The sequence below is a fragment of the Chlorella variabilis genome (genome assembly GCF_000147415.1).
Source record: "Chlorella variabilis unplaced genomic scaffold CHLNCscaffold_25, whole genome shotgun sequence".
Classification (NCBI taxonomy): Eukaryota; Viridiplantae; Chlorophyta; class Trebouxiophyceae; order Chlorellales; family Chlorellaceae; genus Chlorella; species Chlorella variabilis.
This window is the reverse complement of record NW_005435063.1, coordinates 452,159-475,248: the sequence shown is the minus strand read 5'-3', so window position 1 is coordinate 475,248 and position 23,090 is coordinate 452,159. Positions and strand designations below refer to the sequence as shown.

Below are 23,090 nucleotides of genomic sequence, written 5' to 3'. Positions count from 1 at the left end.
AGGAGGCACTTGTCCTCGGTGACCACAGCGCGCACGCCGCCAATGTTGAGCAGCACGCACTCCTCCTTGATCGTCACGCTGGGGGAGACCTTGGTGGGGCTGCCACAAGGCAGGGGGGCAGGGGGCCAGGGCGCGGGGGGAGCACTTAAAGTAGGGAGGGAGAGGCGGCACGCGGCATGGCCGGGGGAGGACGCAGCGGCACGGTTGGCTGGGTCGGGGCCAGGCGGCATGGCTGGGTGGGCTGGGGGCAGGCTGCCGCCGCGGGATGGCGGGCGGCAGGCGGCCCCCGTTTTGGCGGGGAGGCGGGACCACCAGGCTGCCGCGCAGCGCAGCGCAGCGCCGCGGGCGCCCACCTGAGGGATGGGTCCACCCTGCGCAAGTCCCGGGGCTGCAGGCCGTGGGCGCGGATCAGGTCTCGCCGCCGCACATACACTCGCCGCGTCTTGCCCGCCTGGTCAATGCGCAGCGTCTGCGGGCGGGGGGCGGGAAGCGGGCAGAGGCAGGCGGGCGTGACGCAGCGGCACCGCCGGCCGGGCAGGATGCGCGGCCCCGGCCCCCGCTGCACACGCCAGCTGGCGCCGCTCGTGGCGCGCCCCATTCCTGCCCAGGCCCCCGCCCTGCCCAGCCCGCGCTGGCAGCGGCTGGCCGCCACAGCCGCGAAGATGAACACTTCTCCAGTTTCTGGCGAGCTCTGGCAGGCAGCCCGCGGCGCCGCACCTCGAACACCGACTTGCCGACCTCCTTGGCGGAGGGGCACGACTCCAGGAGGATGTCCTCCTGCACCTCTGCGCTGCCGTCCTCATAGTCCACCGTGTGCTCCGCGTTGTCAGCAATGTCCAGGGAGGTGAGCACCGCGTGGCGCAGCTGCTTGAACGTCTCGGTGGGCAGGCTGGGGCGCGCGGCGGCGGCCGGCGGCGGCGGGCCGGCGTGGCCGTGGCCGGCGGCGGCGGCGGCGCCGTTGGCGCCAAAGACGTCGGCCTCCGCGGCGCCGGGCTCCACGCCGTGCAGGCCGCCGGCGGCACGCCCGCCGTGGTGCTCCACGGTGCGGCAGGCCAGGTCGGAGGCTTGCCGCCGCCGCCGCCGCGGCAGCGGGCCCTGGCCCGGGAAGCCGGCGCGCTGGGCGGGGCCCCGCTCAGCGCCCCAGCGCAGGCTGCTGGGCAGGCCAGAGGCAGCGCCCAGCGAGGCTGGACAGGCCTGCATGGCTGCTCGAGGAGCGAAACGCTGAGGCCAGCTGCGCAGTCGCGGTGGGGCTGCTCACGGGGCTCCAAGCAGCACACATGCACCAGTGGCAGGCCGCTGAGGCTGTGGGCACGCCCTGCTGCAGCTGCCGTGTGAAGTGGTGGTGAGGGGCTAACACCGCCTTCCTGGGCTGCACACACGCTCGGTGCACCGGTCAGGCAAGTCGGACCGCACGGCAGCAGCTGGGCAGCCGCCCTTATCGCGAGGGATTGGGAGGAGCTGGCGGCCTGCGTGGCGGCACCGCCTGGCGGATGTGCGGCGCCTGATGTGCCATGCCTTGCCTCCCACGCCTTCTCTCCCTGACCTTCTGGTGCGGCCTGCTTCTGACCAAGATACGCCTTACACGGGGCGGCAGCGCACGCCAGCCATCAGCCCGCCGGCTGCGCCAGCATGCCGAGCACGTCGGACAGCATGCCGCCCATGCCGCCCATGCCGCCGCCCGCGGCGGCGGGCAGGTGCAGGGAGCGGCACCTGTCCAGCAGCTGCCACAGGGCGGGGTCGCGCTCTATGCTGGGCTGGTAGCGCTGCTGCAGCAGCTGCGCCAGATCGGGGGAGCCGCGGCCCATCGCCTCCAGAAACAGCGACACAAAGTGCAGGAGCGGGGTGTCGGGAGGGGCGTGCCCCGCCGCCGCAGCATACGCGCCGCCCAGCAGGTGCCGCGCCGCGTCCAGCTGCTGCTGGCGGGCCACCGAGGCGGGCGCCGCGGGCGGCGGCCTGGCCGCCGCCATCGTCAGCGCCGCCCGCGCCACAAAGAGCTCCTCCTCCTCGCTGCTGCCCTCGGCCGCCGCCGCCGCCACCGCCGCCGCCATGGCCGCCGCGTCGCCGGCGCGCGCGTAGTGCGGCAGGGCAAAGCCCAGGCCCTGCCACCCCAGGCTGGCAGTCACGTACGCCGCCAGCCGCCCCTCCAGCTGCGCCTCGTGCAGCCAGTCCCCCGTCCTGCGCCCCAGGGAAGCCAGCAGGGAGGTTTGGAAGACAAGAGAGGGGTCGAGGGGGTTGAGAGGGCGCACCATCCAGCGCCAGCAGCGGCGGCGGCCAGGCTGGCGGCGCCAGCGGCGCGGGCGCCAGCCAGCGGTGCGCACCCTCTCAGCCACTTGATGGCCGCCGACACAAAGCTGGCGCACTCCTGCACCGGCGGGTCCTCCGCGGGCGGCCGGCCCTGCCGCGGGAAGGCGTCGATCAGGGCCGCCACACGCGCCACCGCCTCCTCGCTGGGGGCCGCCCCGTCTGCGGCGTACGCCTCCACCAGCAGCATGCACAGCTCCACGCCGCAGTTGAGCTGGCCCTGCCGCAGCTGCAGCCGCGCGCCCTCCTGCGGCACGGCGCGGCGTGGCGACGGGGCAGGCGGTTGGCACTGGCGGCAGAGGGCGCATGCGGCAGCGCCTACACATACAGCAGCGCAACCCAGCAGCTCAGCCCCAACTCCACATGCTCCCTGCCCTGCCCATCCTTCCCCCAGCCGTACACCCACCCACCAGCACAGAAATGCATGCACAAACACAACTGACCTGGCACAGCTGGTAGCTCTCCTCGTGCTGATTGCGCGTGCGGTACCGGTAGTACACCGTCTTGAACATCTCGTGCGCCTCGTAAAACTGGCCCGCCGCCAGCGACGCCGCCAGCTTGCGCAGCACCTGCGGGCAGGCCAGCAGGCGGAGTTGAACTTGGTAGGGCAGGCGCTGGCCACCGGCAGCTTGCCGCCGTCCGCCGTGCTGCATTCCCCGGGCTCTGCGGGAGAGAGAGGCGGCGCTGCTACTGCTGCCACGCTGCTTGGCAAATCGCAGGCCGTTGGACTGCCCGTTCGTGCAGGAAGACCAGCGAGAAGCTCCCGGCGCCAGATGGCCGACGGGGCTGGGTGGCGCTTGATCCCCAACATGCATGGATCGCACTGCCAGTCCCGAATTGCGTTGGGCAGCGTGCCTTTTGAGTGCCTGCCGACATCTTCGCTTTGGCCAGAGTGCAGACGGCCTCCCAGATTTCCACACGATCCACACGATTTGGGATAGGTTCCAGCAAGCGTGGGCAGGCCAGACGAGGCCTCCAGACGATTGACAGCGTGGCGATTTTTCGTCAATTCCCAAACACGCCTGTTGCGGCGGCCTGCTCTGTCTCAGACTCGCCATTCAGATCCTTTCACTGATCAACTTCGTCTGAGACCGCCCCTTGCCTTCCACAGCCCACCAACCCTTGGGAGCGGCAATGCAGCGTCTACTCACGTCTGCCAGGCAGTTCCTGCCTGCAGCGCAACGTGCAGGTGGCCTGTCCGAGCTGCAGCGCGCCGGTGAGGCACATTGCCGCTTGCCGCCGCCGCCGCCGCTGCCACTGCCCCCGCCCGCCGACACCCCGCTTGCCTGGCATCCTTCGCAGGCGGCCTGGCGACGGCCCGGCACTTCACCACACACGACGACAGCCATGATGACTTCAAGCCCAAGGTCAAGGCGGCGCCGTCGGCCGGCGTGGAGGGCATCATAGAGCAGGATATTGCCTCGCACGACGTCTTTATCTACATGAAGGTGCGCCGGGCAGCTGCGGGGCCTGCAGCACCCACACCACGGCGCCCGCAGAGCTGCAGCACAGCAGGCTGCCAGGCGCCTGCGCTGAGGTTTGGCTGCCGCTGGGCGACAGGGCACTTGGGCTGTACATGGTACGAGCCCCCCGGTTGCCCCGCCACACTCGTGTGTATGCAGGGCGTGCCCCAGGCGCCCATGTGCGGCTTCAGCAACATGGCATGCGCCATCCTCAACCTCTACGGTGAGGCAGCAGCAGCAGCAGCGGTGGCGATGATGCCTGCCCTGCGGCCGTGAGCAAGGGAGGCGCCGCTGGCGGAGCTGCGCATGGCAGGAGGCGGATGATCAACCGGCGCGACGTGCTGGCTTGCCTGGGCCTGCAGGCGTGGAGTATGGCTCCCGCAACGTGCTGGCAGACCCGGATGTGCGGGAGGGCGTGAAGAAGTTCACCGCCTGGCCCACTATCCCGCAGGTGTGTGTGTGGTGGTGGGGGGCAGGGCGGGTGGCTGAGGTGTTGGCAACGCGTGTGATGGAGGGCTGCTCTGGAATCAGTTGGGTGCGGCCCTTGTGCGAGGGCCTGGCCTGGTGAGGAGCACGCATGGAATGCCAGTGGTACCATTGAGGATGCCTGCGACCACCCCCCGGGCCGCAGATCTTCATCAAGGGCGAGTTTGTGGGCGGCAGCGACATCCTGCACGAGATGCACCAGAAGGGGGAGCTGAAGAAGGCGCTGGAGGGCTGCAAGACGGAGGAGTAGGGGGCGGCAAACTGATAACCAACGCATGCCTCCCCTCCAGCTGCCTGCTGGTTGCCTGTAAGAGTATGTCTGCTGGGGGACCGCTCAGCGCCGCAGTCTGTTCACATCAGGTGCCCCGACATGCTTTGCTTTGCAATGCCTGATCCCCATCAGGTGCCCCGTCTGATCCCCAACCAGCACAGCACGCACATGCATCAGGCTGCGCTGGACCAGCCCTCCAGCGCTCGCTGCAGCGGGACAAGAACCCGCTTCGCCACGTCGAAGCCTTTGCGGCAGGTGTAGGTGGGCAGCTTCTGGCCGCCACATGGTGCATCCTTCGCCCCGTCGCCCGCTGCACGCTGCTGCTGCCGCCCCACCGTCTGGCCCTTGCCCCTGCCCTGCCGCACCAGCCCTGGGAAGGTGAGCCAGAAGTCTCCACTGATGAGGTGCATGGGGCTGTGGTAGGTACCAGAGCTCAGCAGCAGCTCCCCATCCGCCATGCTGTAGCGCTGCAGGGGCGGGGGCAGGGCCGGCCCGCAGCTCCGGTTATTGTCTGCCAAGAAGTGGGGCGGCAGGGTTCCTCGCCAGGCTGAAGCATGCATCCTGTGCCTCTGTGTGCCTGCTGCGCTGGGTGGCGCTGCAGGCTGGCCCGTTCAGGCCATGCAGCTGCTTGCTGCCTCAGCCCAATGCTCTCTCCCTCCTCTCTCTCGCTCACCAATTCCCTTGGGTGTGGACCCCAGCTTACTTGCACGGCACCCACCTTTAGCTTGCCTGACTTTACGTTGCCGTTTTTGAGCGCGGCAGCCCACTCCTGCCTGCTCAGCATGTCCTGCTTGGTGAAGCAGTAGCGGTGCTCCATCCACGCCTACGGGCGGGCGGGTGAGGCAGCAGGCAGCAGCAGGGAAGGCAGATGGGCACGGGTAGAGGCAGCATGGAGCACCAAACCCACACAGCACCAATCCAAGCACACCTCCTCGTGCAGCTGGTAGATGGACTGCACCAGAGTCTTGGCGTACACCAGCTGCCCATCATCCTGAATGTCGTACAGCATGATGGCGCCATGCCCTGGGTCCCCTGCATCGAGCCAGGGCACGACACAGCAAAGACAGAGGTAGGGCAGGCCGCCACCACCCCTCCTCTGCGTGCAGCAGCCCCCGGTCAGCGACCTGAAGCCATGCCTGCATGCAACCACAGCACACACAGCAGGATGCTCTCTCCGCCCACCTGCCTCAAAAGTCAGCTCTTGACCGCCCTGGGGTACCGTGGTCGCTGACCGGTGGAATGTCAGGGGCCAGCTGTGTCCAGAAACGTCACCCTCGCTCCCCTCGAAAGCTGTGCCATCATCCCCGTCGAGGCATGCTCCCTCGAACAACAGGGAACCCCCGAAAGAGAGCCGGCCGCGAAAGTGGCGCTCTGCGATGCCCTCGAGGGTGCTGGCGTCGGGGTGATGCACCACAGGCCCGAGCTGTATGAGGGTGGTGGCAGGCAGGCTGCGATCTGCTGCCTTCCCCGCTTTCTCTGCAGGGAGGAGCTGTGTGGGGTGAATATGAGGGCTGGCAGTGCATCCAGCGCGAGTCGCAATGACCCCTGCTCTCACCTAAGTACCGCCTGCTGAAGCAGCTGGAAGGGGGAGGCTGCAGCGCTGCCGGCCCTATCTGGGCCCCGCGTAAACTGCTGTGGCTGCCACCAATGGCTGCGCTCCCAAGCAGCACCTGCTTCTCCTCCTGCTGCTGCTGCATGCATTCCGTTGGCCCAGCCCCAGCGCTGCCCTGGCCATGCTGCCCTACCGGCTGCAGCACATGCCCGCCAGAGCCCCGGCTGCTGAAGCTGCCTTGGGAGGCGCTCCCGGGGCGTTCAGGTGTGCCCGTGCCACTGAGGGAGCCCAGCAGGCTGCTGCCCCCTTCGCTGTGTCGCCTAAGCTGCCACAGCAGGCCGCTGCTGCCGCCCAGCCTGAAGTGGGAAGTGCTGGGGAATGTGCCAGTCGCGTTTGGGCCTCGTTCCTTCCCTGCTGCGCTGCCAGCGGGCGTGCCAGCAGGACTGCTTGGCATCACTTTGCTGGTGCCGCGGTTGAATGTGACGAATGGGTGGCGGCTCATGGTGATGGAGGCCGTTCTTGCAGGTCGGAACGCGCCTGGCTGGCTGTCGGCAGGTGTGGCGGCAGCGGAGTCCATGCCCAGCCAATCAGTGCCGCCCACGCTGTAGCTGCTGGGTGAGTCGTTCAACTGCCCAGCTGCCTCCCCCTGCTGCTGCATTCTGGCTGCCCACAGCGCGTCACTGCTGCAGCTGTTGGGTGTGCCGTCGCGTGCCACCTGCCCTTGCTCCTGCGAGCTCCCTGCCCCCTGCCCATCCTCCTGTCGCTCTTCCCGCTCATCATCTGCATTGAGCGCATCCAGCTCCTGGGCCCTGGGGCTGGGCGCTGTCCGTGGATTGCTACCGGCTGCCTCCCGCAGCTTGCTGCCAGCAGCCAGCAGCAGGTCTGGCGACAGGTCTGGCAGAGGCAGCGGCGAGCACGTGAGCGGGCTGAGCAGCGCCGCTGCGGCCTGGCTGCCAGTGCGCTGCTGCGCTGGGGATGCGGGCGATGGCAGCGGGTCCTGCACCGCAGCTGCCTCCAGCATGCGAGCATGGCTCGGCTGCTGCAGCAGCTGCTGTTGAGCTGTGCCCGCTGGGCTCCCACCAGCTGCTGGGGTGGCCGACGGCTCCAGGAATGGCGCAGCTCGCGGGCTGGCAGGCGGCGGGCGCACCTCGCCCCGCAGCTTCTCCGGGCTGGCAGGCGTGGCTGCATGCCGCGGTACGTGCGCCTCAGCAGTGGCCTGTGCGGCAGCTGAGGGAGCCACTGGCCCAGGCACTGCCGCTACAGAGGTGGTGGCGGCGCTGGTGCGCGTAGGGGCCACCACATAGTTACCCATGCTCAGGAGGAAGCCGTGAACCAAAGAATCCGTCAACCAGGCTGACGAGACTACTGGGATGCAGTGGGTGGCCGCCGCTAGCAGCTTCCCCTCTGTCCAGTTCAGCTTGGCATCGGGGTCGACCACCACCGCCGCCGTGCAGCCCACCCTCAGCGCGGGACAGTATGTGGCGCGCATCCGCGCTGCAAGCTCCGGCAGCTCCGCCCGCTCGGCCCGGGGCAGCCCAGTGACCGTGAATTCCAAAGGAAGGCCGGGCATTCGCTGAAAATTCGCTTGATGATGTTCGAGGGGCCAACAGAAAGCGAGGATTGGGCCAGAGCCCGCGCGGGAGCGCGCCAAGAGACCTCCTGGCGCTGCAGTTGAAATGTGCGGGGCGCAAGGTGTTGCGGAGGGTTCAGTGGAGCGGCGCCAGCTGTCGGCCAGCACGCACAACGGAGGCGCCGCGCTCCTGGGTTCCCTGCCTCCTCATCCAGGTTACACGCATCAAATTGAATGGTTCTGTACAGTATAGAAGCTCTGGAATGTTCTACATGCATATGTTCTACCTACAGGGAGTGCAGCGCCACGCAGGCGACGTCGTTGGCAAGCACGGTGCACCGCGACCCCGCGTCTCGCAGCACAACGCGCAGCGCCACCCCGGCCGCCTTGAGCGTCGCCAGCAGCGCCGTGTCCACCTCCTCGTGGCGCTGCTTGTGGCAGACGAGCACCTTGAGGGAGGTGCCGCCATGGGTGCCGTCGCTGCCGGTGCCGCCGCCAGCCACCGCCGCGGCGTGCCGGACCGCCGCAGCCACAGTGGCAGCCAAGGGGTCCACCGCCGCAGGGCTGAACACCAGGTCAGCACCCAGCAGCCAATCGTACTGCAGCGCCGGGGGCTGGGGGCACAGCAGCGCCGCGTCTGGATGGCGCCAGTCGAGGGTCGCGACGGTCAGGCTGCCGCCCGCTGCACCCACCATGGCGCGGTTGAGCGCGGCGCTGGCCTGCAGCTGAGGCAGCACCTCGGGCAGGTCGGTGGCTGTGACAGCAGCCCCCAGGCAGGCCGCTGCCAGCCCCACAATGCCCGTGCCGCCAGCACCCAGCTCCAGCACGCGGCTGCCACGCATCATGGCGCCACAGTGGGTGCTGGGCGGGGCAGGGGCGGCTGCGGCGCCGCAGCGGTTCGGCTCCCCTGGCGGGCCGCTGCTGCAGCCGCTGCAGCTGCCCGGGCCAGCTGCGCCGCCTCCAGCCTGCTGCTGCTGCTGCTGCTGCTGCACTAGGAACCAGGCAAGCAGGGCGCCTGCCTCCCACACCACGCCGCTGGGCCCCGCCTCCGTGCCGTGCTGCTCCAGCAGGCGCAGGCCAGGCAGGCCCAGCTGGTGCCCCAGCTGCAGCTGCAGCAGCTGGCGCACCTCGCCGAGCTCCTGCCGCGCAGCCGCCGCCACATCCTCGTTCTCCTCTCCTGCTGCTCCTGCTGCTGCTCCTGCTGCCGCGGCAGCAGCCTGCAGGCAGCGGTTGTAAGCTGCACCTGCCTCCTTCAGCCTGCCCGAGTTCCGGGCCGCCCTGGCGAGAGTCAGCAGGGCCACAGGCCAGTCAGGGCGCAGCCTCACGGCAGCCGCGCCCGCCTCGTACGCTGCCTCGTCCTGCCCCGCCTCCATTCTGCACTGTGCCAGCATTTCGTGCTGCGCAGCGTCGCCAGGTTGCAGCCGCAGCGCCTGCTCAAACGCCGCAGCTGCTGCTTCAAACTGCCCGTCTGCTGCCAGCTCAGCAGCCTGGTTGGCAAGCTCGGTGCCAGTGCCAACCATAGCGCAGTCAAGAGCAGAGATGGGAGCTGGTCAGTGGCTGCTGCCACCACTGCCAAATGGCGGCTGGCCGAAGCTGAACTGCTGCTGCTGCTGCTGCCCAAAGCCAGGCTGCTGCTGCTGCTGGGCTGCTGCCTGCTGCAGGTGCTGCTGGTAGGGCGTGGGGTCAAAGCCCGGGGCGGCCCCCACAACTCCCTGCCCCGCCAGCGCCTGGCGCAGCGCCGCCTGCCGCCTCGCCGCCTCGCGCCGCTGCTTCTCCTGGCGGCGGCGCTGGCGCTCCGCGGGCGGCAGCTGCTCCTCCTCCTCGTCTGACTGGGAGAGCAGGTGGGGGATGTCCAGGTAGCTGCGGCAGCACAGGGGTGTGGGGGTGGAGGTGCGTGATCCCGGGCCCGGGAGGGCACAAGGCGCCTGAGGAGGCGCCACGGCACGACGTGCCAGACAAGCAGGCAGGTGGGCAGCCCGGGGCAGGCTCTGGCCCCGGGTCAGGCTCCTCTGCAGCCCCACCCCTGGGGCTCCGTACCGCACCTGTACTCCAGTTGGTTGACCAGCTGGTCAACGCAGGGCCCGAGCGAGGTGGTGGTGCTGGGCGTCGGCGGCGGCAGCGGTGCGGCTGTAAAGAGGGCAGCAGATCAGGCTGCATTGAGTACGTGCTGATGCTGTTGCACTAGATCTCCAGATGCGTCCACAGTTGGCACAAGGAGCAGAGGCAGAGAGGCAGGCCGCAGCAGCATGCATCTGTCCGAGGGACCGCAGGAGGCGGCATGGCGCACCGGGAGCCTGCTGGTTTGGGGGCGCAGTGCTGTTGAAGTACTGCTGGAACTGGTTACTCATGGCTGTAGCCCATGTGAAATCGCTGGACGAATGCACATTCCAGCCTGGCTCGGCGCTGCCCTGCAGATAACGGGGCAGGCCCGCGGGCGGGAGCGGTCGCGGCGCGCGGCCACGGCGGGGGGGGGGCGTGTGCCGTTTGTTGGCGGTCCAGCGCCCTCCCATAGGCTGGAAGCACCACGAGAGGTTTATATAGCAGCGTGCCTCACCAGCCAGGCCCGCGAGCGCAGCGAGAGGATCGGATGGGAGAAGGTTGTGACGAGAAGATCACGTCCCTGCCAATCTCCCGCGATGCAAACAATGCACCCAGCCAAACTCCCGAGCGTTTGGCTTGGCAGCGGCATTGCATTAGGACGTGGCGGATGAGCTGGCTGCGAGCGCAACCCCACCGATGTTGCCTTCATTCCTAAGCCCGCAATGGTGCCCATGCTGCATCAGCTGGGCAGGGCCTCGCCCGGTTGCCCCTGTGCAGCGGTCTGTGCTGGCGCCGCCGCTGCCGCCGCCAGTGCAGCCAGGGCCTTCAGCCGTGCCTCTGGACCGCCCTCGAGCGCCTCTGCAGACTGCGGGGATCTGTATGCGCTCATTGGGGTGCCGCCATCTGCCACACGGGCGGAGCTGAAGGCGGCGTTCCGGCAGGTGGGCGGCTCCACCACTTCAGTCTTGTTCTGTTCCCAACCCAGTTCTGTGGCTTGCCTGTTGCTGACCTGCTGCACATCACATCCCCACCCGTTGATGAGGTGACGGGAGCGGAGCAGACCTCTGCCTACCTGCTGCCGCTCACCGCAGAGGGCCAAGCAGCTGCACCCCGATGCGGCGGGGCACAGCGCCCCCAGCCACGAGGCATTAGCCCGCTTGATTTCGGCCTACCAGGTGCTGGTGGACCCGCGCAGCCGCCAGCTGTACGACCTGAGCCGCGACCGCAGCAGGCCCAGCGTGCTGCGCGCCGCGGCGGCCAGCGGGGTGCAGAGCGCCGCCGGCGCCGCCTACGAGGAGGTGGAGGTGAGGCGAGGGTCCGCCACGCATGCCCTGCCTGGCCGCCAAGGTCCTGACGAAAACATGCAGCAGGCCAGACATGCAGCAGGTCGCGGCCTGCTCCCTGCGTGCCCCATCCCCTGTTGGCCCTGTTTGCCCGCAGGTGGACCTGTCGTGGGGGCTGAGCGGCGTGTTCAAGCCGCGCGCCGACGGCGCCACGGCGCTGGACCGAGTGCGGCAGGAGCTGCAGGGGTGCGTGTTCCTGGGGAGCAGAGATGCCCTCGGGGCTTGCTGCTACAGCTGTGGGTCAAGCGCCAGCCCAGGGTGGGCTGCAGTTGTCCCTGCGCACAGCCCAGCCTGCTGCTGCCGCTGATGCAGCCAGCCTCGCCGCTCTGCAGGGAGCTGCACTCTGCTATGCGCCGCGCCTACCTGGGGCCTCGCCTGGACCAGCTTGACTCTGGCTGCCTGCCCGATGCTTTCGAGGCAGACGAGCGCGCCGCCCCCGAATGCCCAGACCTGCTGCAGCTGGTCAGCGGGCGGCAAGTGCTGGGGGCAGTGCGGGAGCGGCGGCTGGAGTTGCTGGAGCGCCAGCGGGCGGCGGCAGCAGCGCTGAGGGAGGGGCTGCGGGCGGCGGCAGCGTTGGGGGATGGGGAGCAGCAGCAGCGGGGACCCCAGCCGACAGGCGGGGAGCACGGGGGAGCGGCGCCGGTTGCTGTTGCAGCTTCCAGCGCCGTGACGGACCATCAGGAGCAGCAGCAGCAATCGGGCGGCAGTGGTCAGCAGCGGGACGGGCAGGAGCAGCGGGAGCCAGACGTGCTAGACCTCTACATAGGAGAGGAGGTAGTGGCAAGCGCGGTTCGCCACTTCCCGCCGCCCTGCAGCGACAGCAGAGGCGGTGGAAGCGGAGGCGACAGCGGCCACCCTGGAGGCGGTACCGGTACTGGCACGCAGCACGGGTCTCAGCAGGCGGCGGCTGCGGGAGCAGGCAGTGCAGCTGGCGGCGTGGCGGCAGGGCCAACGCAGGACCAGCAGCAGCAACAGCAGCAGGCGCCAGGCCCCCAGCAGCCGCCGCAGCGCCTGCCTGCCGAGGTGATTGGCGTGTACGGGCGCGGCGGCGAGCTGCTGGCGCGGCTGGAGGCGCAGCAGCTGGACCCCGGCTCCTCCACCGCCTCCTCGGCGCGCCTGCTCAGCGCCGCGGGGCTGCACACGCACACTGTGTACCGCACGCAGACGCCGCTGGTCAGGTGGGGCACGTCGGGCCGAGGTGGGGCGGCGGCACCGGTTGACGCAGCTGCTTGCTTTGCTGCCGCCTGTGTCATGCCGGTGGAGGCTGGCCACCCAGGCCTGGCGACTTGCCTCACCCTCGTCCCCCGCCCCTGCGCAGGCACCTCACATTTGCGGCCGAGCCTGGGGCCACGGGCCTGCGCAGCCGCCGCCCCAGCCGCCTGGTGGTGTGCCGCGCGCGCAGGGCCTGGCTGCCGCCCTCCTACCTGTGGCTGTTCAAGCCGCTGGCGCACACACACGACATCGGCGGGTGGTGCCTGGAGTGGGCGGGGCATAGCCAGAGCGAGCACCCCGCTTGGCTGCACCCGTCGGTGCTGGTGCTAACGGCAGCATTCGACAGCTTGGACCATGAGCGGCAGGGCAGGCAGCCGCTGGGGCTGTTTGCGCGCATCAGGGCAGCGGCAGCGGCAGCGGCGGCAGGGGAGGAGCAGGGCGGGGCCGCTGGCTGGCGCGGCTGGGCGCGAAGCATGATGCGATTCCACGGCTACGGCTCGAAGCGCTAGGCGCCGGGCAGCCAGTCCTTGCTAGCTTTGTCTCCATTGCTTTGCACTTGCTGGGAACCGCTGATTGGTAAACAGGGTGGCACAGCAGCCACATGGCAGTGCAGCGCATGGGCAGGGAAGACAGGCTGGCAGGAACAAACTAAGACTAGAAACTAAGACTAAGCAACAAGTGCAGCTCCATGAAAAGGCAGCGCAGGCAGTCGGGTGCCCTGCCGCGCGCCTCACAGCTTGCTGAACACGGGCCGCCGCCCCTCGGCCCTGGCCGCAAACACCTCCGCCAGGTCTGCCGACTGCGGCAGCAGTGAGGCGTTCAGGGCGGCCACGTACTCCAGCCCGTCGCGCACGCTGTGGTCGCGCTGGTACAGCAGCGTGCGCTTGGTGCCCGCCACCGCCAGCGGGCTCTTGGCCGCGACCCGGCGCGCCAGGCCCAGCGCCCCCGCCATCAGAGCTGCCTGGTCCGCAAAGGTCTGGCTCACCAGCTGCATGCTCTGGGCCTCGGCGCCTGCTTGGTAGGGGTAGCAGGGGGCCGGTGCAGGGCGGTGAGCGCAGCGCCAGGTGGCAGCCGAGGGAGCAGCAGGCCAAACCAGAGGCCACAGGGTGGCGCAGCGAGGCTGGCTGCATGCCGGCCCACAGAGCCTGCCCTGCCCACCCGCCTGTGAAGTTCCTGGCCGTCAGCGCCAGCTCCGCCGCACACCCGTGCCCCACGATGCTCGGCAGGCGCTGCAGGGTGCCCATGTCGGCGACGATAGCGAGGTCCACCTCCTGTGCACAGCAATGGGATGGGGCAGCCGGGCAGTGTGCAGGCAGGCAGGATGTGCGGCAGTGGCAGGTGGAGGGAGAAGGGGGGGGCAGGGAGAGCATTCAACGGCTGCCTGCCTCTTCCAGCGAACCCGTGCCTCACCTTGACCGAGAAGTTGGCTGCCTCGGTCGCCAGCCGGATGTCGCAGGCGGTGATCATGTCGACGCCGGCGCCGATGCAGTGGCCGTGCACCGCCGCTATCACGGGCACGGGGCACGCCTCAAAGGCGCTCATCGCGTCTTGCAGCACGCGGACAAACTGGCGGAAGCGCCAGCGGTGGCGCCCGCCGCAGGCCGCCGCCTCGTCGCCGCCGGCGCTCTGCTGCGACTGCATCAGCGAGTCCAGGTCGATGCCGGCGCAGAAGTTCTTGCCGGCACCGCTCAGCACAATCTGCAGCAGGTGGGGGGCTGTTTGGTCGGGCCGCCAGCCGAGTTGAGCGCGACGCGCAGACGGCGGCGGCCGGGGCGGGCTTACCGCCCTGGCTCCCTGCGCCACCAGCTCCTGCAGCGCTCTGGGGATCTCCTCCCACATTGCGGAGTCTACTGCGTTGCTCTTGCGCGGGCGATTGAGCTGTAGCGAGCCGACATGGGCGTCCACCGACACTGAGACACTAGAGAACCGTGCCATCGTGCCTTGTGAGTGTGGCAGAGTTGTCGTAATTGCGAGTGAGGCGGGCAAGTTGTCGGAATTGCGAGTGAGGAGTTCAGAAATGGCAGCGCCTAGGTGGCGGCGGCGGTGCCGCTGCCTGAAAGAGCTTGGCACCAGCACAGTGCTCCAAGTAACATGGCAGCCGAATGGGCCATGCCTGAGCTACTTAAAATGGTTGTTCTGCAGCTGAGGGTCAGGATCACTAGTGGTGCATGCGCCGGGAAGCCGCTGATCTGGACGGCGGCCAGGCGCTTCGCCCGAGGCTCTTTGCCTAGGCTCTTTTCGCACATTGCGCAGTGCCTCCTGTCCCTCTCTGCCCCAGTTGCGACGCTTTCCACACACCATGTCCCTGGCCGTGGCACGCAACCTGGGCAGGCCCCTGCAGCTGCTGTGCCCCGCCAGCTGCGGCGCCGCGCGAGGCTTTGCCACTGGCGACAAGCTGGAGGCAGACACACGCACCACCAAGCCGCAGCAGGCGGGTTTGGCCTGGAGGAGGCGGGCAACCTTAGATGCCTCACCTTGACAGGGCGTTACACTCTCAGCCAAGACTGCCCAGCCGAGGAGATCTGCTGCTCCTCTGATGCCTGTGCTGCAGGTGGCACATGAGACGGATGAGGCGACCAAGGAGTCGGTGGGTGGCGCCCTTCTCTCTGCATAGCACAAGTGAACGGATGAGCTGTCGGGGAGTGGCCTCCCTCAGCCCCTCCCCTGATGCAAAGGTTGCTAGCTGCGACCGCTCGCCTCCACCCTGGCTGCTGCAGATCCGCCACGCAGCGGAGGGCGATGTCACCGAGGCGGCCAAGGATGTGGGGGACATGGCTAAGAATGCGGCCAAGGTGGGGGCAGCCCTTGCCCCGCCAGCCTTCCAGCCGCCGACCGGCTGCAGCCTGCCGCTGGCCCCACTCCATGAGATGCACGCCCTCGATGCTGCGCTGCCCTGGAACCCTGCCCTGAAACCCTGCCCTGCTCCCATGCCCCGCCCCGCGCCGCCACCGCACCGTCGTGTGTGCAGGGCGCAAAGGAGTCTGCCAAGCTGATGTACGACAGCGTGAAGGAGAAGGCGGGCATGGGGGGCTCCTCCGCTAAGGAGGACCTCAAGCAGGGTGGGTGGGGTGGGTGGGTGGGCGGCAGAGTGGCGGCTGGCATTGGGTGGCTGGCACATGGATGGTGGTAGGCAGGGCGGTCGCCACCTGGCCATCGGCTCAGCCCCGGAAGCACACACTACCGCAGTGGAAACCCCGCTCAGCTGCATGCTGCGCCCACAACCTGGTGCTGCAGACAAGCCCTGAGCTGGTGAAGCAAGCCTGAGGGTGCAGGACGAGCAAACCGTGCCGGACTAGCCTCCGACGGCCACGGCGCGCTGATGCCGCCTGCGTGTGCTGTGGTGGAAGGCAGTGCCCTCTGGCATGTGTTGTTGCATGCAGTGTGGTGTGTAAAATTGGTTGGACACAACTGCGGACAAATCGATGCAAGCAGAGGGCAGCAGAAAGGAGCGGGCAGCGAGGGGCGCGGCTGGGGCCCAGCGCCCCGCTCGCCTCTCGGTACAGCGCAGTCGCTGGTTGCAGGCCTGGGCCTGGGGGCGCGCTGTGCTCCCACAACACCCCCCCCACCTCACTTCTTCTTTCCCTTGGCCTTTGCCCCGCTCTTTGCGCCGCCGGACGCCGCGGGCGGCTTGCGCTTGGTGCCGCCGCCCGCGGTGGGCGCAGACTCGTCGCGCTCGCACGGCGCCTCCCAGACGGGTGCGGCGGCGGCCTTGGCATCGCCCTCCTTCACCAGGAACAGGCTGTGGCCAAAGCCCATGGCAACCTGCAGGGAGGGCCGGGCGGAAGGGAGGTGCGAGAACATGAGCGCCTGGTGGTGTGGTGCGCGCCTGTTTCCGATGGGCGTTGAAGTCTGGGTTGGGCCTCGACAGGTGGCCAGCAGGGCAGCATCCCGCCTGGCCGCACGCGCCCCCACCCCCTGCCGCCTGCTGCGGGGCCAGCGGCCAGCGGCGAGGCGCGCCTGCAGCGTCTGCGCCCCCTCCAGCGCCATGCACTTGTCCGGGTTGGCGGAACTCTTCTTGCCCGCGGGGCCGTAGCCCAGCTCGCTGCAGGCGCAGCCACGGCGCGGCAGGCGGGGTGAGCAGAGGACGAGGCGGGCGGGCAGGTGGGGGGCGGGAGGCAGGCAGGCAGTTCGGGACCAGGGGGCGAGATGGGTCCCCAGCAGCCGCGCCAGCAGCCGCGCCGGCGCGGTGCGCCAGCAGGCGTGTCAGCCCAGCCCAGCCCAGCCCTTGGGGCCGCCCCCACCTGTATCCGTTGGAGTGGCCCCACGTGATGGTCGACTTCTCGGCGCCGTAGGTCGCCGCGCAAGCAAAGGTGCTGCTGCCGCATGTCAGGCTCCTGATGTTCCAGCCCGACAGGCCCTCGTACGGCACAGGGTACATCAGGTTGTCGCCTGGGGGCAGGAGAGCGGGGCGGGCGGGTGAGAGGGCGCAGGGGTGGGAGGAGGAGCAGGCAAGGCGCTCGCACATGCGCTCGCACATACCCTCGCACTGCACGGCAGCGGCGCCGTGCACGCGGCGGGAACACTCCACGCTGTGGTCAGCAGGGCGGCGCCAGCGCAGCCTCACCCGAGGGCTTGAGCTTGCCCCACGCAAACAGCTGGCCGCCCACGATGGTGCAGAAGGAGGCGGTCTGACCCGCCGCCACCACCGCGTTTGCGGGCACCGTGATGCGCCCCGTCAGCGCCTCGATCAGCCGCGGCTTGAACTCGTCCTGCCGGGAGGGGAGGGAGGGGAGCAGGAGGCAGGAGGCGCGGTCAAGGGCATAGGCAGCGAGGCGGGGATGGCGCGCCCGCGGCCAGCGCTTCACATGCCCCCCGCTGGCTGACAGGAGCAGGCCGCGGTGCGGCAGGGCTGCTGCCACGCACCTGCTGCACTTTGTGGCCCAGCCGGCCGTAGCCGCCAAAGCCCCAGGTCCACACGCCGCCGTCGGAGCAGACTGCGATGGTGTGGTTGTACCCCACAGCCACCTGCATCACCGGGGGAGCAGGGGTTGCCCAGCAGGCGGCCGCTTCAGTGGCCTCCCCTGGCCGAGCAGGCACCCTGCTGTGCACCAGCACTGCTCCAGCAGCAGTTCAAAGGCCTGGTGGGAGCCCCGCCGGCCAGCCCGCCGGCCCGCAGGCCACCCTCCCAGCCACCCTCCCAGCCACCCACCACCACCGCCACCACCACCGCCGCTGCCACCCGCCCCCACCTGCGTCACCGTCTTCTCCGCCAGCGAGGCGATGATGCGCGGCTGCGGCTGCGGCTCAAACACCATCTTCACGCTGCTGTCGGCGGCGTTGTACGAGTGGTCGGTGCCGTGGCCCAGCTGGCCGTACTGCGGGCACCCCGCCGACCACAGCTTGCCGTCGCACAGCCACATCGTGAAGTCCACGCCGCACCCCACCTTGCCGCACTTGGACACCAGCGCCTGCGTGTGTGTGTGTGGGTGGGTGGGTAGAGACGGTGGGGTGGCTGGGGGCGAGCCGGGCGGGCAGAGAGGCAGCGAGGGGCATGCACCACGCTCGCGCCTGCAACCGCAGCCCCCGCCGCACGCCCCCGCCAACTCCGCCGACACCCCCGGCCCGCCTGCGCCTCACCAACTGCGGCGTGAGCGACATGTCCTCTGCCCCCTTGAGCTTCTTCACTTGCCCCGTGCCCAGCTGGCCGTACTGGTTGAGCCCAAAGGTGTACGACTCGCCCGTGGCGGTCACCACGGCGGAGTGGCTCTTGCCGGCTGACCCCGCGACAATCTTCTTGTTGCGCAGCCCCTCCACGACAGTGGGGTTGTTGCGATTGATGGTGTCGCCCAGCCCCAGCTGGCCTTTCTGCGGGCGGCAGGCACGGCGGGGGGCGGCACGGCGGGCGGAACTGCTGGGCGTGCAGCGGAGCTGGAGCAAACGTGGCGGGCAGCGTGCGGGCGGCCACGCAGCATAGCACCGCCCGCGGCATACCGCTGGCCAGGCATGTGCTGCGTCCGCAGAATCCTGCTGCTGGCAGGCTGAATCCAGGCTGGCGGCAGCATCCATCATTTCCGCACCTCGTTGCGGCCCCATGTGTAGCACACGCCATTCACGTCGCCGATGATGGAGTGGCAAGCGGAGGACCCCGCCGCAATGAAGGCCACTTTAACACCCTGCAGAGGGCAGAGCAGCCTCGGGCTGGACCCCACGGCTGGTGCAGGCGAGCGGAGCTGGCCGCGGCGGCGGGAGCGGCGGGCGGTGATGTTCTGATGAGGCACCCACCTCGAGCGCCTTGAGCCTGTGCGGCACCGAGAGGTTGGGGTACTCCGGGCGGACCTCCTTGGTGCGCCCGATGCCATAGAAGTCGGTGGCTCCACACACCAGCAGGGTGCCGGCCTCCTGCTCCTCCTTCTTCGCTTCCTGCTCCGCCATCCCTGACCGATGCGCCGGTTTAATGCCGAATTGTCAGGCAACGCGCTGGGCGAGCATTCAATTTGTACATACAAAAAATCAGTACACATAAACGGGCCACGGCTTCTCAGCAAACCCAATCGTCCGATCGGTGTGTCGAGGGTGCAGTGACATCGTGAGGCGCTGAGTGCGCCAAGGCGGCATCATCGCATTTCCCACTATGCTGGCCCGGCGCTGCCTGGCAGCCACCGCAAACGGCAGCCAGCATTTGCAGTGTGCAGCAGGGCTGTCCCAATTGAGCAGCAGCGCCTATGGCGTTGCCGGCGGCGGCGCCGCTTCTGCCGCCGTGGGCGGCGGCCGCTGCTACGCCGGCAGCGCTGGGAGTGGCGGCGAGGCACCGGCCGACATCCGCAAGGCCTTTGCCTACTGCGTGGAGCAGGTGAAGAAGCACGACTACGAAAACTACCTCTGGGTCACCCAGCTGCCCAAGGTTGGTACGCACGACTGCGCTGGCGGCTGGCGGTTGGCATGCATCCGCATCATAAAAATCGTCGCTGGGCGCCTGCGCTCCTCTCCACCGCTACAGCGCTGACAAGTCATCACCTGCCTGGCATGCGCCGTGCAGCCCCTGAGGGCTCCCATCTTTGCGCTGCGGGCGTTCAACGTGGAGACAGGCCTGATCAGCCAGCAAGCCAAGTCGGAGATGCTGGTGCTCATGCGGTGCCAGGTGGGTGACACGGGCGGCGGGTTGACCAGCCGCAAGCTGGCCCAGGCACCTCCCCCCGTGCCATGCTGGTGCCGACCCCTCCTCGTTTCGCGTTTTTCATGCGCAGCAGTGGTGGCGCGACGCGGTGAACGACTGCTTCAAGGGGCGGCCCCCGGAGCAGCCGGTGGTGACGGCGCTGGCAGAGGTGCTGCGCGTGGTACCGCTGACGCGGTACCGCCTGCAGCAGATGGTGAGCACACGAGAGGAGGACCTGCTGGCCCACGCGCAGCCTGCCAGCCTGGAGGCGGTGGAGCGGTACGCAGAGGGCACCTCGGGCCAGCTGCTGCTGCTGCAGCTGGAGGCTGCACGCATCGGCGCAGGCAGCGCTGGCGCTGGAGGCGGCAGCAGCAGCGACGACGGCAGCGGCAGCACGCCTAGTAGCGGCAGCAGCCCTGCAGGAGGAGGAGGCGGAGCGGCGGCGGCGGCGGAGCATGGGGCGGCGCACCTGGGCAAGGCGGTGGGCATTGTGGGCCTGCTGCGCGGCACGTATGCGCTGGGCAGCCAGCGGCGGGTATACCTCCCCGCCGACCTGTGCCAGCGGCACGGCGTGGGGGATGAGGACGTGCTGGCTGGGCGCGACTCGCCAGGGCTGCGCGACGTGACGCTGGCCGTCGCCTCCGCCGCCAAGCAGCACCTGGACGACGCGCGGCGGCTGGCGGCTGACGTGGCGCCAGCCGCGCGGCCCCTCTTTGCGCCCGCCGTGGCGGCCGCCATGTACTTGCAGGCGCTGGAGCAGGCGGGCTTCAACCTGTTCGACCAGCGCATGCTGCGGGGGGCCTTCTCCCCGCTGGCCTACCAGCTGCGCCTCAAGTGGGCGCTGCTGCGCAACAGCTACTGAGCTGGGCGGGGCGGCCAGGCAGACGGGCTCTGGCCATGGCTCCCATGCCAGTTTGGCCCAACCTCATGATTTGTGAGGTATTGCATGCCAGTTGGCGTCCATCCTTGTGTTGAATAACAACAAGTGCACCACAGAGCACGGCGGGCTGTGGCTGTGTGGACAGGCAGGGAGATCTTATGAGCCAGGAAGGAAGATCTTACGAGCAGAGAAAGAAAGGTGTCAAGAGCCAGTTTGCAGGGACAAAACATTGCTATCAGTACAAAATTGAAAGGGCGCAGTTAATACAAGCATTTCAGTACAAACGTAGCTCAGGGGCGCATCCCGGCTGCTGCGCCGATCACGGCAAGGCTGCCTGCTTGGCGTCTGCAAACGCCTGCAGCCCGCGCTCCAGCGACTGCAAGCAAACCCCGGTGGATGTGTCCACCAGAATGCTGACCACCCCAAGGCGCCCTACCCGCTTGATGTTGCCATGCTCGTCATCCTGCAAATGACATGAGCAACAGGCAGGGCGTGAGCAGCCACCCGGGCAGGCAGGAGGCGCGCCCATGCGGTGGTGGCGCGTTTGCCGGCCGCACTCACAAAGAAGAGCATGTCTGTGAAGGGCAGCCCCGTGTCACACTGGATGTTGGGCAGGTGCGCTTTGTCCTTCTGCGCAGAGTGCTGGTCAAAGCCGTCTGCCGCAGGGATGAGCTGGATGCTGCAGGCAAGGCCACGCAGTGGGTAGCCGCCCAGCAGCACACCAGGGTCAGGCTGGCGTGGACGGCAGGAGCAGGAGCAGGACCCTGGCTGGCTGCTGGCCCGCAGCAGGCAAGTCCGGCTAGGCTGGGCTTGCCTGCAGAAGCGGTGCCGGATGTCAAGCTTGTTGATGAAAGCATTGGCCACGTGGGGTGTGGGGGTGCGGGAGGCGACGGCCAGGGGTATGCGCCTGGCCTGCAGCCCCTCCAAGATGGCTGGCACGTGCGGGTACAGCCAGGGGGTCTGCGCCGCCGTGAACATCTCGCACCAGAAGGGCCAGAGCGTGTAGTCCAGATCAAACACGACCTGCAGCAGGAGGCCAGAAGGGCCTGCCTGCAACTGTGTGCTATTCGGCCAGGGGCAGGCCTGCCACGCAACCCGTATGTCCATGAGAGACACCAAGCCCATGATGCTGTGCACTGCGCCACCGCACTCACCAGGCTGGGCAGCGCATGTGAGAATCGGTCCAGCAGGGCGGTGACGTCGGCCAGCGTCGGCTCCGCTCCTGCTGCCGTTCCGCTGCCCCGCTTCCCGCTCGCTGCGCGGGTCATGCGGCTGGCAGCGGCGCACTCGCGACCTGCTGCGCCGGGTGGGGGAGGGTGCACGGCTGCCGGCGCTGAGGGCTTGAAGGGGCGTAGGCAGCAGACGTGTGGGGGGTGCAGGAGGACCATGCAAGCTATGATTAGGCTGCGCAGCATGCACAGGTGCGCAATGCAATAGGCAATTGGCAAGAGAAAGCCGCCAAAGGCAATGCCTGCTGCGTCTGCTACGGCTCGGTTTGTTTGGGCAGAAGAGAGCCCTCCCAGGCCTGCAGTTGCCTCTAGCGCTGGGTGGGGATCGAGGCACCACGTGATCAGTGCCGCTGCAGGCAAGGGAAGGGAATGGGCGGCGCTGCGGGCGCAGGAGGGCGGAACGAGAGCTTGGCAGCGCATACGAGCCTGAAATCAGACAGAGCGGCGTGCTCCACCAGCCACAGCGCGTAGTAGGCCGCTCAGCGGGCGGCGGGGCGCCCGGCAGCAGCGGTAGGCGCCGCCACTGCAGGCCGCCGGTTTCAGGCGCAGGCAGCATGCGGGTGCTCAACGTGGCGGAGAAGAACAAGGTGGCGGCCACGGTCAGCCAGCTGCTGAGCAACGGGCGCTGCCGGCAGTCCAACTCCTGGTGAGCGCCGCGGGCCTCGTGCCCTCCCGCCGCTGCCCCCTCTGCTCCCTGCCCCTCGACCCTGCCCCTCTTCTGCGCCCACCCCGCCCCCCACCCCCCACCCGCAGCGCCACCTACTGCAAGATCTACGAGTTCCCCTTCACCGTGGCGGGGCGCCAGGCGGACATGGTGTTCACCTCGGTGGCGGGCCACTTGCTGGAGCTGGAGTTTGAGGGGCGAGTGCGGGGCTGGCACAGCTGCGCACCGCGCGAGTTGTATGATGCCCAGGTGTTCAAGGGCGTGCCCAAGGTGGGTGGGTAGGTGGTAGGTGGGCGGGTGGGTGGGCCGGCTGCCTGAGGGGGGACCGGGGTGCGGGTGCAGGTGTGGCGCCTGCGAAGACGGGCGGGCAGCACCCGCTGCTCCTCCTGTCCGGGCCTCGCCGCTGCGCTTCGCGCGTGGCTGCCCTGCGGCCGCCACCCCACCCCACGCCCGCGCCCGCGCCCGCGCCGCGCCGTGCAGGGGGAGAACGAGAAGATGAAGCGCAACCTGCAGCAGCTGGCGCGCTCCTGCGACTGGCTGGTGCTGTGGCTGGACTGCGACCGCGAGGGGGAGAACATCGCGTTTGAGGTCATCCAGGCGCGCCCGGCCTGCCCGCCCGCCTGCCCGGCTGGCTGGCTGGCTGGCCTGCATCTGCCACCTCAGCCCAGTCCTGGGGCCACATCCAGCACCACGGCTCTCACACATCCTCCCGAGGGGATCCTCACCGCGTGTGCACGCCGCCTGCGGCGCCCCTCGTCTGCCTGGCTGCAGGTCTGCACCGAGGTCAACCCGCGCCTGGTCATCAAGCGCGCCCGCTTCTCGGGTGGGCAGGCGGCGCCGGCGACTCAGCAGCTGCGCTGCTGCCCTGCCCACGCAAGCCCGCCCCACGTGCCCCCCCCCCCGGCAGCCACCCTCCCACCCAGCTGCCCCTGCTCGGCACCTGGTGCCCTGCCCCGCCTCCTCCCATCCACGCCAGCCTGCCTGTG

General features: G+C 69.1%; 12 protein-coding genes across 12 annotated transcripts in view; 4 read left to right on the top strand and 8 right to left on the bottom strand.

The window, feature by feature from the left end:
* Nucleotides 1-1,200, bottom strand: part of CHLNCDRAFT_139580 (hypothetical protein) — a gene marked incomplete at both ends in the record, with an annotated part of 1,560 nt that extends 360 nt beyond the window's left edge. Inside the window, 3 exons of the mRNA XM_005843969.1 lie at nt 10-99; nt 354-469; nt 718-1,200. Of these exons, the coding sequence (XP_005844031.1) occupies nt 10-99; nt 354-469; nt 718-1,200 (689 nt within the window). The remainder of the gene's footprint in view (nt 1-9; nt 100-353; nt 470-717) is intronic.
* A 407-nt stretch (nt 1,201-1,607) lies between these two features.
* Nucleotides 1,608-3,116, bottom strand: CHLNCDRAFT_139579 (hypothetical protein; the record flags this gene model as incomplete). The annotated part of the gene is made up of 4 exons (XM_005843968.1): nt 1,608-2,175; nt 2,319-2,548; nt 2,745-2,870; nt 3,111-3,116. The coding sequence occupies 4 exons, from the start codon at nt 3,114-3,116 to the stop codon at nt 1,608-1,610; spliced, it is 930 nt and encodes a 309-aa protein (XP_005844030.1).
* A 570-nt stretch (nt 3,117-3,686) lies between these two features.
* Nucleotides 3,687-4,500, top strand: CHLNCDRAFT_27369 (hypothetical protein; the record flags this gene model as incomplete). Its single annotated transcript, XM_005844057.1, has 4 exons — nt 3,687-3,749; nt 3,924-3,987; nt 4,127-4,215; nt 4,396-4,500. Coding segments are annotated over 4 exons (321 nt in total), but the record flags the coding sequence as incomplete, so codon positions are not given.
* Nucleotides 4,501-4,694: 194 nt separating this feature from the next.
* On the bottom strand, nt 4,695-7,643 carry CHLNCDRAFT_139577 (expressed protein; the record flags this gene model as incomplete). The annotated part of the gene is made up of 5 exons (XM_005843967.1): nt 4,695-4,988; nt 5,240-5,344; nt 5,450-5,553; nt 5,704-5,731; nt 6,267-7,643. The coding sequence occupies 5 exons, from the start codon at nt 7,641-7,643 to the stop codon at nt 4,695-4,697; spliced, it is 1,908 nt and encodes a 635-aa protein (XP_005844029.1).
* Nucleotides 7,644-7,930: 287 nt separating this feature from the next.
* CHLNCDRAFT_139576 (expressed protein) lies at nt 7,931-9,163 on the bottom strand (the record flags this gene model as incomplete). The annotated part of the gene is made up of 1 exon (XM_005843966.1): nt 7,931-9,163. The coding sequence occupies one exon, from the start codon at nt 9,161-9,163 to the stop codon at nt 7,931-7,933; it is 1,233 nt and encodes a 410-aa protein (XP_005844028.1).
* Nucleotides 9,164-9,193: 30 nt separating this feature from the next.
* On the bottom strand, nt 9,194-9,991 carry CHLNCDRAFT_139575 (expressed protein; the record flags this gene model as incomplete). Its single annotated transcript, XM_005843965.1, has 3 exons — nt 9,194-9,503; nt 9,686-9,770; nt 9,931-9,991. The coding sequence occupies 3 exons, from the start codon at nt 9,989-9,991 to the stop codon at nt 9,194-9,196; spliced, it is 456 nt and encodes a 151-aa protein (XP_005844027.1).
* Nucleotides 9,992-12,068: 2,077 nt separating this feature from the next.
* On the bottom strand, nt 12,069-14,181 carry CHLNCDRAFT_59779 (hypothetical protein). Its single transcript, XM_005843964.1, has 5 exons — nt 14,021-14,181; nt 13,649-13,936; nt 13,401-13,509; nt 12,342-13,249; nt 12,069-12,201 (listed from the first exon to the last, which is right to left on the bottom strand). Exons 1-4 carry the CDS (start codon nt 14,171-14,173, stop codon nt 12,969-12,971), a joined length of 831 nt encoding a protein of 276 aa, XP_005844026.1. The 5' UTR covers nt 14,174-14,181; the 3' UTR covers nt 12,069-12,201; nt 12,342-12,968.
* Nucleotides 14,182-14,774: 593 nt separating this feature from the next.
* On the top strand, nt 14,775-15,483 carry CHLNCDRAFT_139572 (hypothetical protein; the record flags this gene model as incomplete). Its single annotated transcript, XM_005844056.1, has 4 exons — nt 14,775-14,825; nt 14,956-15,030; nt 15,207-15,297; nt 15,473-15,483. The coding sequence occupies 4 exons, from the start codon at nt 14,775-14,777 to the stop codon at nt 15,481-15,483; spliced, it is 228 nt and encodes a 75-aa protein (XP_005844118.1).
* A 322-nt stretch (nt 15,484-15,805) lies between these two features.
* CHLNCDRAFT_139571 (hypothetical protein) lies at nt 15,806-18,610 on the bottom strand (the record flags this gene model as incomplete). The annotated part of the gene is made up of 9 exons (XM_005843963.1): nt 15,806-16,000; nt 16,151-16,280; nt 16,480-16,627; nt 16,803-16,947; nt 17,102-17,203; nt 17,428-17,646; nt 17,816-18,043; nt 18,256-18,351; nt 18,461-18,610. 9 exons carry the CDS (start codon nt 18,608-18,610, stop codon nt 15,806-15,808), a joined length of 1,413 nt encoding a protein of 470 aa, XP_005844025.1.
* A 199-nt stretch (nt 18,611-18,809) lies between these two features.
* CHLNCDRAFT_27289 (hypothetical protein) lies at nt 18,810-20,193 on the top strand (the record flags this gene model as incomplete). The annotated part of the gene is made up of 3 exons (XM_005844055.1): nt 18,810-19,079; nt 19,215-19,316; nt 19,423-20,193. 3 exons carry the CDS (start codon nt 18,810-18,812, stop codon nt 20,191-20,193), a joined length of 1,143 nt encoding a protein of 380 aa, XP_005844117.1.
* A 337-nt stretch (nt 20,194-20,530) lies between these two features.
* On the bottom strand, nt 20,531-21,318 carry CHLNCDRAFT_27401 (hypothetical protein; the record flags this gene model as incomplete). Its single annotated transcript, XM_005843962.1, has 3 exons — nt 20,531-20,674; nt 20,773-20,831; nt 20,955-21,318. 3 exons carry the CDS (start codon nt 21,316-21,318, stop codon nt 20,531-20,533), a joined length of 567 nt encoding a protein of 188 aa, XP_005844024.1.
* A 670-nt stretch (nt 21,319-21,988) lies between these two features.
* The window catches only part of CHLNCDRAFT_27302 (hypothetical protein), a gene marked incomplete at both ends in the record, with an annotated part of 2,160 nt that continues 1,058 nt past the window's right edge, over nt 21,989-23,090 (top strand). Inside the window, 4 exons of the mRNA XM_005844054.1 lie at nt 21,989-22,086; nt 22,194-22,374; nt 22,591-22,692; nt 22,876-22,927. Of these exons, the coding sequence (XP_005844116.1) occupies nt 21,989-22,086; nt 22,194-22,374; nt 22,591-22,692; nt 22,876-22,927 (433 nt within the window). The remainder of the gene's footprint in view (nt 22,087-22,193; nt 22,375-22,590; nt 22,693-22,875; nt 22,928-23,090) is intronic.